At 43.9% G+C, this 16,361-nt stretch overlaps 1 protein-coding gene across 1 annotated transcript; it reads left to right on the top strand.

Moving 5' to 3' along the window:
* Positions 1–453: 453 nt before the first annotated feature.
* LOC109880816 (ephrin-A1) lies at positions 454–13,181 on the top strand. The gene is made up of 5 exons (XM_031837367.1): positions 454–747; positions 10,111–10,406; positions 10,566–10,631; positions 10,828–10,950; positions 11,048–13,181. The coding sequence occupies exons 1-5, from the start codon at positions 650–652 to the stop codon at positions 11,167–11,169; spliced, it is 705 nt and encodes a 234-aa protein (XP_031693227.1). The 5' UTR covers positions 454–649; the 3' UTR covers positions 11,170–13,181.
* The last annotated feature ends 3,180 nt before the right edge of the window (positions 13,182–16,361 follow it).

Here is a 16,361-nt window from a genome sequence, read left to right as displayed (position 1 = left end):
GCTTTGTGTTGCTAATTTACAGTCACTGTGTGCCTGCAGACTATATGGCTACAGGGGACCCAGAAGATTAGCTACACAGATAACATCTTAATGATTCAATAGGATAACATCTGACTGACAGTCACAGATCAGCTCTCCTACAACCTTTAGGTAGACTTTTACATTACATTAGATTCACTTATTTTCTAAAGTGTACCATAGTATTTTTATTTCACATTTTCATGTTGTTGAATATGTGAGCCTATAATTAACACAAAAACTATTTTGAGTGCGTCATGAATTCATTTCAGTGTCACAAAAATAGCGATAGGCCTGTATATTTCTGTCCATGGCTTTGATAATATCATAGAGATTGGATGAAGTGTTCATGGCGTCTCTAGGTGAATAGTCAGAGCAGCGGGGCGTTTTTCCCGCTGCTATTGGCTATACAACCGGGAGAGGCGTGGCTCCGTTAGACAAAACAGTCAACGCGCCTCGGACTGAACCATACAAACCGCTGTTAAACTCAATAGAAGGAGGTCTCAACCCTAGAGAAAAGCAACAGCTATAGACCAGCACCCTTATCATACAGTTCTTTTGACAGTGTGCACAGACTTATTCTGCAATAACTGACAGTATTTGTTGGTGTTCTGGTCCAAAATCAGCAGCTATGGATTTGGTGTGGTTGGTGTGTTTGGCTGTGAGCTTCGGAACCTGGTTCGCCTCTGCAGAGAGACATAGCGTCTTCTGGAATAGCACAAACCCAAAGTAGGTGTTCTTAATCTCTTTCTCTCTGTGTGTGCGTATTTTGGTGTAGCACACATTAAAAGTGTGTGTGGTTTCTGTTTACGCGCACCTAGTGCTCAACTCACTTTGAGAATGATTATCTGACACTACACCAGGCCAACTTAAATACACTTTCTGTCAAGGAACAAATACTGTGTGTCTCATCCACTCAATGGATAGCCTACGCGCTGAATTTCCTCGGATTCTTTATCAGACATCCAGCCCCACTGGACACACACGGCCTGGTTGAATCAACGTCGATTGCACGTCATTTCAATGAAATGTTGAACCAATGTGGAATAGAAGTTGACATCTGGATTTTGTTATTGCTTTTTACTTCTTCCACTTGTAGGATATTAGGTGAAGGCTGTGTGACTTGTTGTATTAGCTGTCTGCTTGCCCTTTTAACCAGGTAACAGAATTGTAATCAGGCTATGGGAGGCCAATCGCGCCGCAGGGCATAAACAGAGAACAAGGGAAAGATTGGGAACGAATTCTGAGACAGATGGACAGACAGAATCAACCATATATGTGATCTCGATACATAGACAGACTTCCTCACACGGCATAAAAATAAAGCCTGACATGAACCAACTCGACCTGAGTGTCTGAATATAGACTGTATGTCTGTGTTTCACTCGAGTGGTGCTGTTGACAGTCTGACACTTCAGCTCTCCAAAGGGGGAGATGGGGTGAGATGTCCAATGCTGATTGTTTTGGGGTCAGAAATTGTAATGCTACCCTGCCACTCAGTGAGATCAATGGAGCTTGACCGCATATGTGAGGCAGTGTGATTTATTGAGCTTTTAGCACAGAGCTGAAGATGGTGAGAAAGAAGGATGGATTATTTTATAGAGAAAATGTACAAAGACTGAGGGGTCACGGTTTCAGCCGACTGGGTCGACGTTATTGTCCCTTCTTATCGGCCTTTTTGTGTTACCTTAATTCGATTTGCACCATGTCTCTGTAGCCTCATTCTCCTTAGGACAATGATGATGACAGAACACTAAATTAGATTTCCTATGAAATGGGAAAGACATTGGTTTTGTAATTGAATTAATGACGTGAGCACAGGAAAATATTGTTGACGAGTCATACCATGTCATGCGTCGTGACGTAATGGGTTTTGTCGGTGTGAGTCAGTCGTGTACTTTACCTGTTCTGTACACAGGTCTGACTTCACCTGGGTTTGTCGGTATGACAGCACTGAGACGGTGCCTCGAGCACAAGGAACACGACTTCTGTTGATCAGGTGATATGAGGAAGAGAGAGGGAGAAAAGAACTGAAGAGAAGGACATCTGAACTAAACTCTTAGTCCATAATGACAAAAGAAAGAGGTTATAGAGGAGAAATCAGAGCTTCAGAGTTGTAGGTCAAGTGAGAATTGCTATGAATGCAGAGAAATACAGAAAGAACATTTGAGGGGCAGTGTGAGTGTGTGTGTGTGTGGTGTGTGTGTGTGTGTGTGTGTGTGTGTGTTTTAACTATACTTGACAGGAAGTCCCCACCAGAATAGTAAACAAACATTTGACCAACTGGGGACATTTTTTGTTGATCCCCACAAGATCAAATGTTATTTCTAGGGTTAGGAGCTAGGTTTAGGTTAAGGTTAGGGTTGGGGGTTAACCTTGTCCCCACAAGTTTATCTGCGCAAGACTGTGTTCTTTAATCCGGCTCTGGACCACATTCCCACTCTAACTTGTGTTGCATAACATCATCATCAACAACAACAATCATCATGTACACTAATCCTTTTCGTAGCAGACTAAAGATAGACTAACGCATAACCAGACAGATATGCTCACACACTGTCCACTAAAGACCGATAGACTCACACTGATAACTATTACTCACGATACAAGCTCTACTCACACATTCTGTACTGCATATGTCTCACACACACACACACACTTTTTTTCCCCAGAAGTCTTTATCTAAAGTCTCTGAAAACCTCCAATTGGAACTCAGTGAATGTGGTTTTCAGAAGGAGAATAATCAGTGTTAAAATTGAAGACCTAATCCTAGTCTGGCCCGTACCCACCTGCAACTGTTACCACATGTTTACTGTATAATCCCTTGTCCTTCTCTTTAATCCCTCTTTCTTTTTCAACTTTCTCTTTCTCTCTGGGCAGTTTTCAGTCTTCTTTCAGCCTGAAAGCCCAATCTGGTCTCTCAACTGTCGTCCCACTTTACACTGTGTCTCAACCACCTGATTCACTCTCATGTGATCAATCTGTCAGTCAGACTGACAGCCAGTGAATCACTGAGTTTAATTGATTCTAATTGATTCCTGGCTGATTGATCTAAGGCGATCAGGTGTAAACTGATGTTTACTGACTGACTTCGGCTGGTAACACACAGATCGCTCAGTGAGTGTGTACAGTTGTCAGTCTCCAACTTGACTGGTGTAGAAACTGGTTTTTCGCAGTCTGTTCCAACCGTGTGTGTGTGTGTGTGTGAGAGAGAGACTGGGCTTGTTTCGACCTGATCCAACAGCTTAATCATTAGTTCTGGCGCAATACCTTGTTACTGGAGGTGTTTTTGTTGTTTTTGACTGAGGGTGAGTGTGTAGTGTTGCCTGAACTCCAATGTCAGAGAAAGGGAGGGGCCCTGCATGTAGGCGATAGTACGGAGCACTGGTAAATCAGTGACTCTCTCTCACACACACACACATACTCTCTCCCTCTTGGGGCAGGAGGGAGGAGTTGGGTGTTAATATTAGTAGCAGCCAGCATTCCACACTTCCCCTGTTACTATACTCAACTCTGTCAGCTGTGTTTGACCCCCCCCCCTTTCCTTCCTTCTCTCCCTCCCTCTGTACCTGTCTGTTCCTCTCTCCATCGCCACTCCCTCTTCTCCACACCAGCTGCGTCTTCTCCAGCTTGTTATTGCCTGACCACCTATCTCACTCTCTCTCCATGAGTTCATCTCTACCACATATTCATGTTCTCCTCTCCTATATAGCTATACATTTCCAATCCTCTGTCTTTTGTCTTTCTCTCTCGTGTTGTTGAGGTGTTGGGCTTGTCTGAACAGATATGTCCTAGAGGAAGAGGTTTAGGCTGGTGGAGGAAGAGGGTGGTGTGGTTGTAAAGTTAAATGTGTGATTTTCTTCTCTGTTGTAAAGCTCTTCTTTCCTCTGGCTATATTCCCCCTCTCTCTATTCTGAAACCCTCCCCTCTCTCTATTCTGAAACCCTCCCCTCTCTCTATTCTGAAACCCTCTGCGTTCTCTATTTTGAAGCCCTCTACTCTCTCTCCTTCTCCCCTCTCTCTATTCTGAAGCCCTCCACTCTCTCTCCTTCTCCCCTCTCTCTATTCTGAAACCCTCCCCTCTCTCTATTCTGAAGCCCTCCACTCTCTCTCCTTCTCCCCTCTCTCTTATGGATCCCACCTTTCAATTCAAGGGGCTTTATTGGCATGAGAAACATATGTTAACATTGCAAAAGCAAGTCTCTCTCTCTCTACCACTTCATCTGTCGCTCTGGGTCTCTAATCCTACAGCAGAATGAGGGGGAAATACACGCGCACACAGATTACAGACGATCTGAGCTGTAATCTGACTAGCTGACCTATAGACACGAAAATCGTCATTGTCATTCTGCTGCATTTTATATTTAGAATAGATTATATCCTTGTTATCTCTCTGGCGTAACACACGTGTGTGTGTGTGTGTGTGTGTGTGTGTGTGTGTGTGTGTGTGTGTGTGTGTGTGTGTGTGTGTGTGTGTGTTAGTCAATCTGAAGCTCCTTAAATATGTAGAGGAATATATCCTACAGAGAACAATCAGTTAAAGGAGCCAATAGGGTAGCTCCAGTCAGTGAGCTACACAGCATATAGTTCTGTCCATTCAATCACATCTAGGCATATAGCTTGTTTCCTGCTGACATAACAGCTGTCTTACCTAACACTCTCACACACACATTATCATGGATGTAACATAAAAGCTTTGCCGTGTTTAAATTATGTATTTTTTAAAAATACTTTAATTAGCACCACCTGGGCCCCCTTCCATCTCAACTCTTCCTCTCTGCTCCTTATCTATGGTCCAGACTTCCTCTCTCTCTCCGTTAGTCCCTCTCTTTCTCACAGACCCTGCTCTGTTTTCCTGAGTAGATTTCCACACAGATCACAGCAGCTTGCTGTGTCTCCCCACTGTTACGGTTTGTCTCAATTCTACAGTACTGAGGACTGCTTTATCCTCACGTTATCACATTGTGTGTGTAGGGTCATGTTTGTGTGTCCAGTATCATCTCATGTAGTGTTTCAGAGATGGCTCTCTGTTGCCCCCTAAGGGCCACTTCCAGGCTCAGGCCTGACTGACTGACTGGCATCCTTCTCTGTTTGAAGCAACCAGGATATTCCAGTCTCAGGCCTGACTGACTGACTGACTTCCTTCTCTGTTTGAAACAACCAGGATATTCCAGTCTCAGGCCTGACTGACTGACTGACTGACTTCCTTCTCTGTTTGAAGCAACCAGGATATTCCAGTCTCAGGCCTGACTGACTGACTGACTTCCTTCTCTGTTTGAAACAACCAGGATATTTCCAACAATAATTTTTGCAATTCATGTCATTCACTTTGAATGAATGAAAATAGTTTTGACCCCAACCGTGTTATTCTGTATAATCCAGATTGAACCAGGGTTAGTTGGAATATAATCGCCCTGGTTGAGAGACCTGTGAGTCTAGTTCTCCTCATTGACCTAAACCAACCTGCATATCTAGCAACCTGCCAACATGTAGCCTCTTTCTATTCATCTGAAAGAGAGTTGGGAACAGAAAGCGGGGGATGGGTAGAAGAGTAAGGGATTTGTGTTGAGAAATTAGGCTGTCATGAAGAGCTCTGATATTATGTTACCTTTTTAAGAGCAAGGGAAGAATAGAGGAGGGAGAGGGGGGTGAGTTAATTTAGAGCGCATAAAGGGGAGAAAGACAGAGGGAGGAGAGATGGATGAATGGATGGCTGGCTGGAGGGAAGGGAGAAAAGGTTGTGTTGACATTTTTAAAGGCTCTCAAACCCTGCAATTCCTTATAAAGAATCACACATACGATGACTGTGGTAGTACTAATTGGAGTCTGGATGTGATAATGGGGGTTGGGACAGAATGATTAGACTCCTGTTATTCTGACCTGTTGGAGCGTGACAGACAGAAGAATGACCTCTTTGGAACTCTCCTCTTGGGAGAGAATGTGGGAGATTAGAGTGTTCTAGAGAGGTTCTACTAGGGGAGTTGGTGTATAATACTGTATTAGTAGATACAACTCAAACCCAGATTACAACTGACAGGCCTATATCCTCTTGAGTTGAGATGTGAATGTGGGATACCACAGTGAATTAATAGGGTCATTTATATGCCTGTGTGTGCAGATTTTATAGTTGTATGGTGTGAGAGCATTCTATTCCACAGACTCTCACAAACCCCAGAAGCCCTGTCATGACATTCCTCGTGTGTGTGTTGCCGACTATCTGTGGAGTATATGGTGGGTTTTGTTAACAGTGCTGACTCTCCTTCAGACCCTGTGTGTGTGTGTGTGTGTGTGTGTGTGTGTGTCTAGACTCTCCCTTGCTGAGTCCGTGGGAGTGTGTATGAGGATTCTGACTCTGAACTCTAACCCCTGTGACCTGCCTGACAGTTTGTAACATTCCCCAAAGAATGAGAGCAGGAGGAGATGGGGAGAAAGGAGAGCATTTTGGTTGTGGGTTTTTATATGGAAAACACAGGAGGGATGGAGGGAGAGAAGAGAAATGGGCCTATAAGTAGGGAAGAGAAGAGAGGGGATAGATGTGATAACAGCAAGATATGAGGAGAGGACTTCAAAGCTGTTGAGAACTTAATGAGGTGTTAAACAACTCACCCAAATCACCCTACTGTCATAACCACCTACCGCAAACACACACACATCTGTGACGCAGTAGCTGCAGTAGCAGCTCTGAGAACTGTTCAGTTCAGAGAAGAGCTGAAGGGAGACTACCTTCCACCCTGGCTGTTTACACACACCTCAGTGAGAGACACACACACACACCTACCTACCTCAGTGAGACAGGCACCTCAGTGAGACAGGCACCTCAGTGAGACAGGCACCTCAGTGAGACAGGCACCTCAGTGAGACAGGCACCTCAGTGAGACAGGCAGGCTCTGCCCTGATTAATAGATGTGCTCAAGTGCCTGGGCTGTGAGGCGGCCTGAATTCTGGTATTCAGAGAACCTCTCCCTCACACACGCGTAGCTATCACATTAACGCAACTCTCACTCTCCTGTGAACTGTCAGAGTAGAAGGACGAAGGAGAGGGAAAGACTATACTGTTGGGAGGGAGGGAGGAAGGGGTGCTTGTGTTCCAGGTGTGAGTCTGGCCCTGTGTCAACTGGCTTCAATCAGCTGGACTTCTCCCAGATCCCTAGGCTGAGATTGAACACACACTCTCACACCCCTCCCATTGATAAGTATGGCCGTCAACGTTACTGCAAATCTAGCTTCATCGTGATTATTGTACAGAGTCAATTCATGGGCAACATGGACCACGTGCAAAATGCTGAGAGCCATAGTACCTGCAACACACCTCACCTTATCACATCTACATCAGCCTCTACTAGTGAGCAGAGGACACTGAGCACAGCCTTGGGGCTAGAGGGGGTGAAGGTTGGGGGGCAGACTGGAGTCTAGTCAGCTCCAGGGTTTATGTCTTTGGGGGGAGGAGTAATTACACCCTATTCAGAACCCCTCCCCTTTGTGGGCAACAGCTTGGCCCCAGACCCCAGATAGTTTTTAATTAAGTAGGAAGAGCGACAAAGGGAGATCTGAAAGTTTGTGTGGAGTGACAGATTAGCAACAGAATATGTGTTTTGACAGCTTTAGAGAGGAACATGTTTTTAAGGAGAAGCTGTGATTAGTGTGGAAATCAGGTGGATTCCATTCAGTTAGGAAAGTCTCTTTACTCTACTGTAGCAGTGCAGTTCTCTCATGCCGTTCGTCTCAACCCTGTCATTACCAGTCTGAGTCAAAGAAATAAGAAAGGAACACAGATTTGTTTGTCAATTAAGCGCTTGAACCGCAGACCGGTGTGTGTGCATGCGAAGGCTAAGCCAAAGATATCATCCTGTTTTGAAGTGGTGTGAGAAAGAGGCTAATCTAGCTATTAGCCCTGGCTAATGAGCCTAGGTATGGGCTCTGCTAACAATACATGTTGTAACAGGCAGGTTACTCTCGATAGGTCTCACACAGACACACACACACACACACAGTGGCAGGGGGGGTTAGAGACCCACATGGAGCCAGTATGTCTGTCACTTAAGGACAACAACAACAACAGTACAGAAAGGAGGGATGAAAGGAGGGAGGCAGGATACCAGATTCCTCCTGTTCCAGGCTTTGATGTTTGGACACACACTAACGCAACATAAACATGTATGAACTGGGTTCTTCACACTGTCTCTCTCACACACAAAGCTAGTGTATACATTACTATGAGCCCTTCCTCCCTAATTAAAGTGCCACCAGCTGCCTGTGATACAGACGCTCTCTCTCTCGTGGCACAGGACAGAGCCACACACCCAGAGTATGTGGCAGGGTGTTTGTGCTGTGGCCTGTGTGGATGTCTGTTCAGCCCAGGGCTGGGAACCAATGAGACTCTGACGTGCATATTCTACTGATTACATCCTCAGGGATAACAAGCTCTTACCCACAAACTCAACCTCTCTTCCAGAAAAGTGTGTGTGTGTGTGCACCCTGCCAGCACCACTGACTCCACTCGGCAACTCATAGTCCCTGTGTGAGCTGAATCCTAATAGGCCTGGAGGACAGCTGGAAATCACTGTTTTAATTTGATACCCAGATACAGCACTTTGTTTCTTTCATCTCTCTAACATTCCTTCCTACCAGAAAAATACGTTCCACTGCTCTACCCAATGTTCTAGGGTTTATTTCATGAGGTGTGTGTGTGTTAGACGTGTGTCCTTTCACGTGTATACCTCAGTAGATTGGAGGGGTTGACTGGAGGGAGGGAGGGAGGGTGAAACAACCACCACAACAACAGTTTAAAATCTAGAACTGAGATGGAGGGAATGCTTAAAGAATCATAGTCAATGGAGGGTGAAGATGAAAATGAACAGAGAGAGACTGTTTCCACCTCCCTCAATATTTATTTTTCATGGAGGGAGGAAGAAAGAAGTAGGAAGAGACAGAATCAGGGGTGAAGAGTCACTAGAGGAGTAAAAACAGTCACCCACTGACACTCCAACAGGTGGAGAGGGAAAGAAGGAGAGGGAGAGGGACAAAGAGAGATGATAACTAACCCATTCAAATGACTTGTGTAGGAAGGGAGAGAGATTAAATGACTTGTGCAGACAGCACATGTATATGACAGACAGAGACAGAAGGAGAAACTGTCACTCAACCTATTCTCCATGGACACAGCTGGCCAGTGAAACTCTACTCTTAAAACAACATGAGTGGAACGCTCCAGAAAACAGATGAGGGATCGGCAGAAAGAGTGTAGGTGTGTAGTGGTGTGTTCTTGTCTAAATAAATACATCAAACAAGTTCAGCCAGTGACTCCTGATTGGCTACTCAGTAATTATCATTGTCTGGGTGACAGGTCTACACTAGGACTCACGCAATCACACACACGTGCCGCAGGTACACACACACACACACACACACACACACACACACACTGTCTGTTTGGGCTGAGTCTTATTAACAGCTTTTTGTGTTTATGATTGTCTGTGAGTGTTTATTATGAGTGTGTGTTTGAGTAAGTCAGTTCTTCCATGCGTGTTTGTTCATGCGAGAGGAACAGCCCACCCAAACATGGGCTCAACTCTGTCATCTGGATGGGAATGGGCTCAACTCTGTCATCTGGCTGGGAATGGGCTCAACTCTGTCATCTGGCTGGGAATGGGCTCAACTCTGTCATCTGGATGGGAATGGGCTCAACTCTTTCATCTGGCTGGGAATGGGCTCAACTCTGTCATCTGGCTGGGAATGGGCTCAACTCTGTCATCTGGCTGGGAATGGGCTCAACTCTGTCATCTGGCTGGGAATGGGCTCAACTCTGTCATCTGGCTGGGAATGGGCTCAACTCTGTCATCTGGATGGGAATGGGCTCAACTCTGTCATCTGGATGGGAATGGGCTCAACTCTGTCATCTGGCTGGGAATGGGCTCAACTCTGTCATCTGGCTGGGAATGGGCTCAACTCTGTCATCTGGATGGGAATGAGCCGTGATGATATTTCATAATGTTACGTTTGTTCCAGTCAGTCAGAGAGGACTACTAGATGTAAGGTCATCTAAAGATAATTGCCAACCATGTCACTAACCACTTCTCTTCTCTTGCTCCCTAGTTTCCTATGGGATGAGTACACAGTGGAGGTGAAAATCAACGACTACCTGGACATCATCTGTCCTCACTACACACGCGGGGAGCTGCCGTCCCAGGAGGCCGAGCGGTACGTGCTGTACATGGTGGAGAAGGAGGACTATGAGGTGTGTAAGCCCCACTCCTTCGACCAGCTGCGTTGGGAATGTTCCCGGCCCTTCGCTGCCCACGCCCCCGAGAGGTTCTCCGAGAAGTTCCAGCGCTTCACCCCCTTCACCCTGGGCAAGGAGTTCAGACAGGCAGAGAGCTACTACTATATCTGTAAGTATATCAATACTATAGTAGTACTACACATTAACTAATACCACTACTATCTATGTGCAGTACTTCTGAATGAATACTACCACTTAACTGTACAATAGACTACTCTAACACAATGCTTGGGTATTTGTACTAAACCTCCCTCTTCTCCCTCTTCAGCCAAGCCGCTGCATCACCACGGCCAGGAGTGTCTGAGACTGAAGGTGGATGTGGTTGGACCTCATGGTGAGCTCCATTCCCCTGTCTCCGTCAACATGCTAGCATTAGCTTCTGTTAGCTTTAGCCTTTAGAGGGTTTTCCTATGGTAGCATTAGCTTCCGTTAGCATCAATGGCTAAGCTTAGTGTTCCCCATATTCAGTGCTGTTCCCGTTGGGTGTTCATACAATCAAGTTCTTACCAATGACTTCTTGTCTTCTACAGGTTCTGGGAAGGCCAAGGCTGACAAAGGCAAGGATGGAGCGATGGAGGAAGCGATGGATGGAGGAAATGGAAAGATGGGAGGAGGAGGAGGAGTGCACAACCCCTCCAACAGGCTTCCAGCCGGTACGTCTCCCTTCTGTCCATCCAGTGAGACAGTCAGATGTACAGTAGAATTGTTCCACTTGTTTCTGATAATAACATGTTCTCTCTCTCTCTCCAGATGACCCTACTGTGTTGGAGCCTAAGGTTCAGAAGAGTGTGGGTAGTTCAGGTGTTCAGCTGGTCTCTCTGTCGGTCTTCTTCACCCTGTTCCCCGTCCTACTATCCCTGTTACTATGTTGAGACTGAGTTAAAGACCTAGCTACAGAGACACTGTCAACCCAATGCTGGACATTGGCACAGAGAATTTTTATAGATATTTTTATATTTGCAACTGGACTGAGCTGCTCTGTGTGTGATTGGAACGTGGATCGTTCCAGAGACCATGATCTTCAAGAGTATTTTCTGAAGGATGTGTTTCTACATGTTTTTGTAAATGAAAGAGGATGGATGCTATTCCCCCTTTTCTCCTTTTCACTCCATTTGATCTGTATGGACACTTGGAAACCCCACTGACACTGGAACAGATCTAACTGGAAATGTGATCATTATTAGAAAACTGATAACTGTTTTCATGATTACCCTGAATTGAAGTTTAACAGTGATATACACTGGGTGTAAAAAAACAAGATCAGTACCTTCCTAATATCGAGTTGCACCCCCTTTTGCCCTCAGAAAAGCCTCAATTCGTCAGGGCATGAACTCTATAAGGTGTCGAAAGCGTTCCACAGGGATGCTGGTCCATGTTGACTCCATTGCTTCTCACAGTTGTGTCAAGTTGGCTGGATGTCCTTTGGGTGGTGAAAGATTCTTGATATACACACAGGAAACTGTTGAGCGTGAAAAACCCAGCAGTGTTACAGTTCTTGACACACTCAAACCGGTGTGCCTTGTACCTGCTACCATACCCCGTTCAAAGGCACTTCAATCTTTTGTCTTGCCCATTCACACTCTGAATGGCACATATACACAATCCATGTCTCAATTGTCTCAAGGCTTAAAAATCCTTCGTTAACCTGTATCCTCCCCTTCATCTACACTGATTGAAGTGGATTTAGCAAGTGACATCATAGTCTGACATGGAAAGAGCAGGTGCTCCTAATGTTTTGTACACTCAGTGTATAATGTGGGTACATATTCTTGGTTCAATCTGAAATAGTTTGAGCCAAAGCCTACAGTAGTCCTCAAACGGCCTCATGTTTCCTCCTCTACATGTAGAGACTATTGATGTATATAGATGTAAATGTATTAACTGACCTTCCTCTAAGAACGGTTCATGTCTTGTATAGTGTAGTAGATACTCAGGTCAATGGGGATGTTTCTTCTTGACATGTCACTAAAATCAAACTAAAGTGTATTTGTCACGTCCACAGGATACAGCAGGTGTGAACAGTATAGTAAAATGCTTACTTGCAAGCTCTTCCTCAACAATGCAGTATTCAATTATAATTCACTGTACAAAACCCAATGATGTGATAATCTGTGCTTTAGAGTATGCATCTATCACACACTAGAACAAAACACACATTCTATGTTGTAGATATACACATATTTACATAACCAGATCCTTTGTCATTGAGATGGTACAATAGCTTCTTGGGAACAAATTGGGATTGTTTTAGTCATTTGCTGGTTTGCTTTTGTATGTCTTTATGGTTTAGTGTTGAACAGATGTGTGTGTATAGGAACGAGATGGAGGGAATGGGAGTTGAGGGGAAAGAGGAGAGCAAAGCGCTAATGACAGGATTCTGAGTGGGTGTTGTGATTGCATGACGGCTGGGAGCTGTGCTTCCTTCCTTTACTGATGGTCATTCATCGCATACTCTGATATACTGTAAACAACGTCACACAAACAACATAGCCGGTACACTGGACATTATGGTGTGTGTACAGCACAGTAGGTTGGTGGCACCCTAATTGGGGAGAACTGACTCGTGGTAATGACTGGAGTGGAATCGGTGGAATGGCATCTCATACATAAACACATGGATGCCAGGTGTTTGATGCCATTCCATTAGCTCCGTTCCAGACATTATTATGAGCCGTCCTCCCTTCAGCAGCCTCCTGTGGTTTACAGGTGTTACACAAAATGCAAAGGAAATCCCTACATACAGACACTGTATTGTAATTTGTTTTTGTAAATGTTTGTATGGAAAATTTGTACATAGAAAAATATGAAAATAACAGCATTTGTTTAAAATGTGAAAACTTTAATGTAATTAAAACAGTGATATAATAAATCTGACTTGAGTGCTTTCAATTCTCACATTTTATAGCCAAAGGTAAAGACCTTGATGGTCACACTTTCAAAGTTGTTACTTTTGACACAATTCACAGCTGGAGTTGAAATCTTTCACTGCAACATTCTGACATTTGTTTTGATGGTTGACAAAGGTGACTCTCCAAGCCCCTCCCTCTGCCCTCTGAAGAAATCTCACCCTTTCGCCAACTCCCCTCATGTCTTTCCTGTGCTCTTCCCTCGCTTTTCCCATTTCTGTCTTTCACCCTGGGCTGGTTTTCTCTGGCCATAACATCACAGCCCTCTGGCCAAACATCGGTGTGGAGAGGGATGAGAGAGCTACTATTTGGCCCTAAACAGAGAGTACACAGTGGCAGAATACCTGACCCCCTGTGACTGACCCAAACTTAAGGAAAGCCTTGTGTAACGAGTGTGCTGAGAGTCGGGAAGCAAGTTCAGGGAGTGAGTGTTTTAATAAATAAACAACTAAATACCAAACAAATGCACAGAAATGATGATGCCTGGGGAAGGACCCAAAGGGAGTGTCCAGGTGAGTCTGATGACATGCAGGAGCGCGTCACAATGGTGACAGGTGTGTGCCATAACGAGCAACCTGGTGACCTAGAGGCTGGAGAGGGCGCACACATGACACTTTGACTATGTACAGACTCAGTGAGCATAGCCTTGCTATTGAGAAAAGCTGCCATAGTCAGATATGGCTCTTGAGAAGACGGGCTATGTGCACACTGCCCACAAAATGAGGTGGAAACTGCTGCACTTCCTAACCTCCTGTCCAATGTATGACCATATTAGAGACACATATTTCCCTCAGATTATACAGATCCACTGTTCATTTTTATTGTTTATTTCAATTTTGTGTATTTTCTACTTCACTTGCTTTGGCAATGTTAACATGTGTTTCCCATGCCAAAAAAGCCTCTTGAAATGAAAATTAAAATAATAATTTTAGAGATGAGAGAGTAGAGAGGCGCGACAGGAGACCATGAGCAAACTGACACCTGGGTATGAAAGTGCTACTTTCGCTCTCTCCCTCATACTCTCCCTTGTCCTTTTATTTGCTATCTTGTCTCTTCTCTACCTCCCTCCCTCCCTTCCTCAATCCAATTCAAAGGGCTTTATTGGCATGGGAAACATGTTGACATTGCCAAAGCAAGTGAAATAGATCAACTTTTCCAAAGGAATAGATATTTTGTCAATTAGGGTGTGCAGGGTGAGTATGTGGTCTGTCGTATGGTAATTTGTGTTTTTTTTAAACAATTTGCTCAGTACATTGTTTTCACTGAATAAATGTATGAGTCTGCTGTTAAGGATAATGCAAAGGATTTTCCCAAGGTTGCTGTTGATGCATATCCAACGGTAGTTATTGGGGTCATTTGTCTCCACTTTGTGGTTTGCGGTGATCAGTCCTTGGTTTGCGGTGATCAGCCTGAGCTGTGGAGGATGTTAAAAAGTTGAAGTATAGCCGATTGGAATTTGTTGTCTGTATATTTGATCATTTCATTTAGGATTACAACGCCACAGGCCTTTCTGGGTTGGAGGGTTCTTATTTTGTCCTGTAGTTAATTCAATGTAATCGGAGAATCCAGTGGGTTCTGGTAGTCTTTAATAGCTGATTCTAAGATTTGAATTTGTGAATGTATATGTTTTTGATGTGTGTTCTTAGTTATAGAGTCAAAAAGATTGGAGAAGTGGTTTCTCCATACATCTCCGTTTTAGATAGATTACTCTTCGTGTTGTTGTTTGTTTAGTGTGTTCCAGTTTTCCCAGATGTGGTTAGATTCTATGGATTATTCAATTACATTAAGCTGTTTTCCTACATGCTGTTCCTTATTTTTCCGTAGTGTATTTCTGTATTGATTTAGTGATTTACAATAGTGAAGGCGTAGTCTCAGGTTTCTGGGTCTCTATGTTTTTTGTTGGTTAGGTTTCTCATTTTCTTTCTTTGTTTTTTCCATTCTTCATCTAACTCTCTCTCTCTCTGCCCTGTCTCCTGTGAAAACTCCACATCCGCTGCCACCATGTTGAGTTGGACTGCAGGGCTGCCCATATAGGTAGTACCACCTATATGTTCCAACCCATCTTAATATTTTCTTTAAATTGGCCAGTCTGAGATATGGCTTTTTCTTTGCAACTCTGCCTAGAAGGCCAGCATCCCAGAGTCGCCTCTTCACTGTTGACGTTGAGACTGGTGTTTTGTGGGTACTATTTAATGAAACTGCCAGTTGAGTACTTGTGAGGCGTCTGTTTCTCAAACTAGACACTAATGTACTTGTCCTCTTTCTCAGTTGTGCACCGGGACCTCCCACTCCTCATTCTATTCTGGTTAGATTCAGTTTGCGCTATTCTGTGAAGGCAGTAGTACACAGCGTTGTACGAGATCTTCAATTTCTTGGCAATTTCTTGCATGGAATAGCCTTCATTTCTCGGAACAAGAATAGACTGACAAGTTTCAGAAGAAAGTTATTTGTTTCTGGCATTTTTATCCTGTAATCGAACCCACAAATGCTGACTCTCCATATACTCAACTAGTCTAAAGAAGGCCAGTTGTATTGCTTCTTTAATCAGGACAACAATTTTCAGCTGTGCTAACACAATTGCAAAAGGGTTTTCTAATGATCAATTAGCCTTTTAAAAGGATAAACTTGGATCAGCTAACACAATGGGCCAATGGAACACAGGAGTGACGGTTGCTGATAATGGGCCTCTGTACGCCTATGTAGATATTCCATTAAAATCAGCCGTTTCCAGCTATAATAGTCATTTACAACATTAACAATGTCTACACAGTTTTTCTGATCAATTAGATGTTATTTTAATAGACAAAAAATGTGCTTTTCTTTCAAAAACAAGGACATTTCTAAGTGACCCCAAACTTTTGAACGGTAGTTTATATATAATTAAATACAGTAATATGAGATCTGTATTTAAAACGTTTACATTTGAATTTTAGTCATTTAGCAGATGCTCTTATCCAGAGCGACTTACAGTAAGTGCATTTGTCTTAAGATAGCTAGGTGAGACGACCACATAGCACAGTCAAATATACAGGATGCTAACATTCCATTCCAGCTAAACAATGCATATATAGCATTTTGCACAAAAAAAATTCATACACATTTAAAATCTATTAATTAAAAATCTGAGAAGTTATATTTTACACACAGATGAAGGTACC

Source organism: Oncorhynchus kisutch, linkage group LG2, assembly GCF_002021735.2.
Source record: "Oncorhynchus kisutch isolate 150728-3 linkage group LG2, Okis_V2, whole genome shotgun sequence".
In the NCBI taxonomy this organism is placed as follows: Eukaryota; Metazoa; Chordata; class Actinopteri; order Salmoniformes; family Salmonidae; genus Oncorhynchus; species Oncorhynchus kisutch.
The sequence above is the reverse complement of the archived record's forward strand: the minus strand, read 5'-3'. Positions and strand labels throughout refer to the sequence as shown.

Excerpts from the sequence above, each read along its gene's own strand:
- LOC109880816 (XM_031837367.1), top strand. The coding sequence starts at position 650 with ATGGATTTGGTGTGGTTGGTGTGTTTGGCTGTGAGCTTCGGAACCTGG. Across the intron at positions 10,632-10,827 it reads GGATGTGGTTGGACCTCATG|GTTCTGGGAAGGCCAAGGCT; the intron begins GTGAGCTCCATT and ends TGTCTTCTACAG. Across the intron at positions 10,951-11,047 it reads CTCCAACAGGCTTCCAGCCG|ATGACCCTACTGTGTTGGAG; the intron begins GTACGTCTCCCT and ends CTCTCTCTCCAG.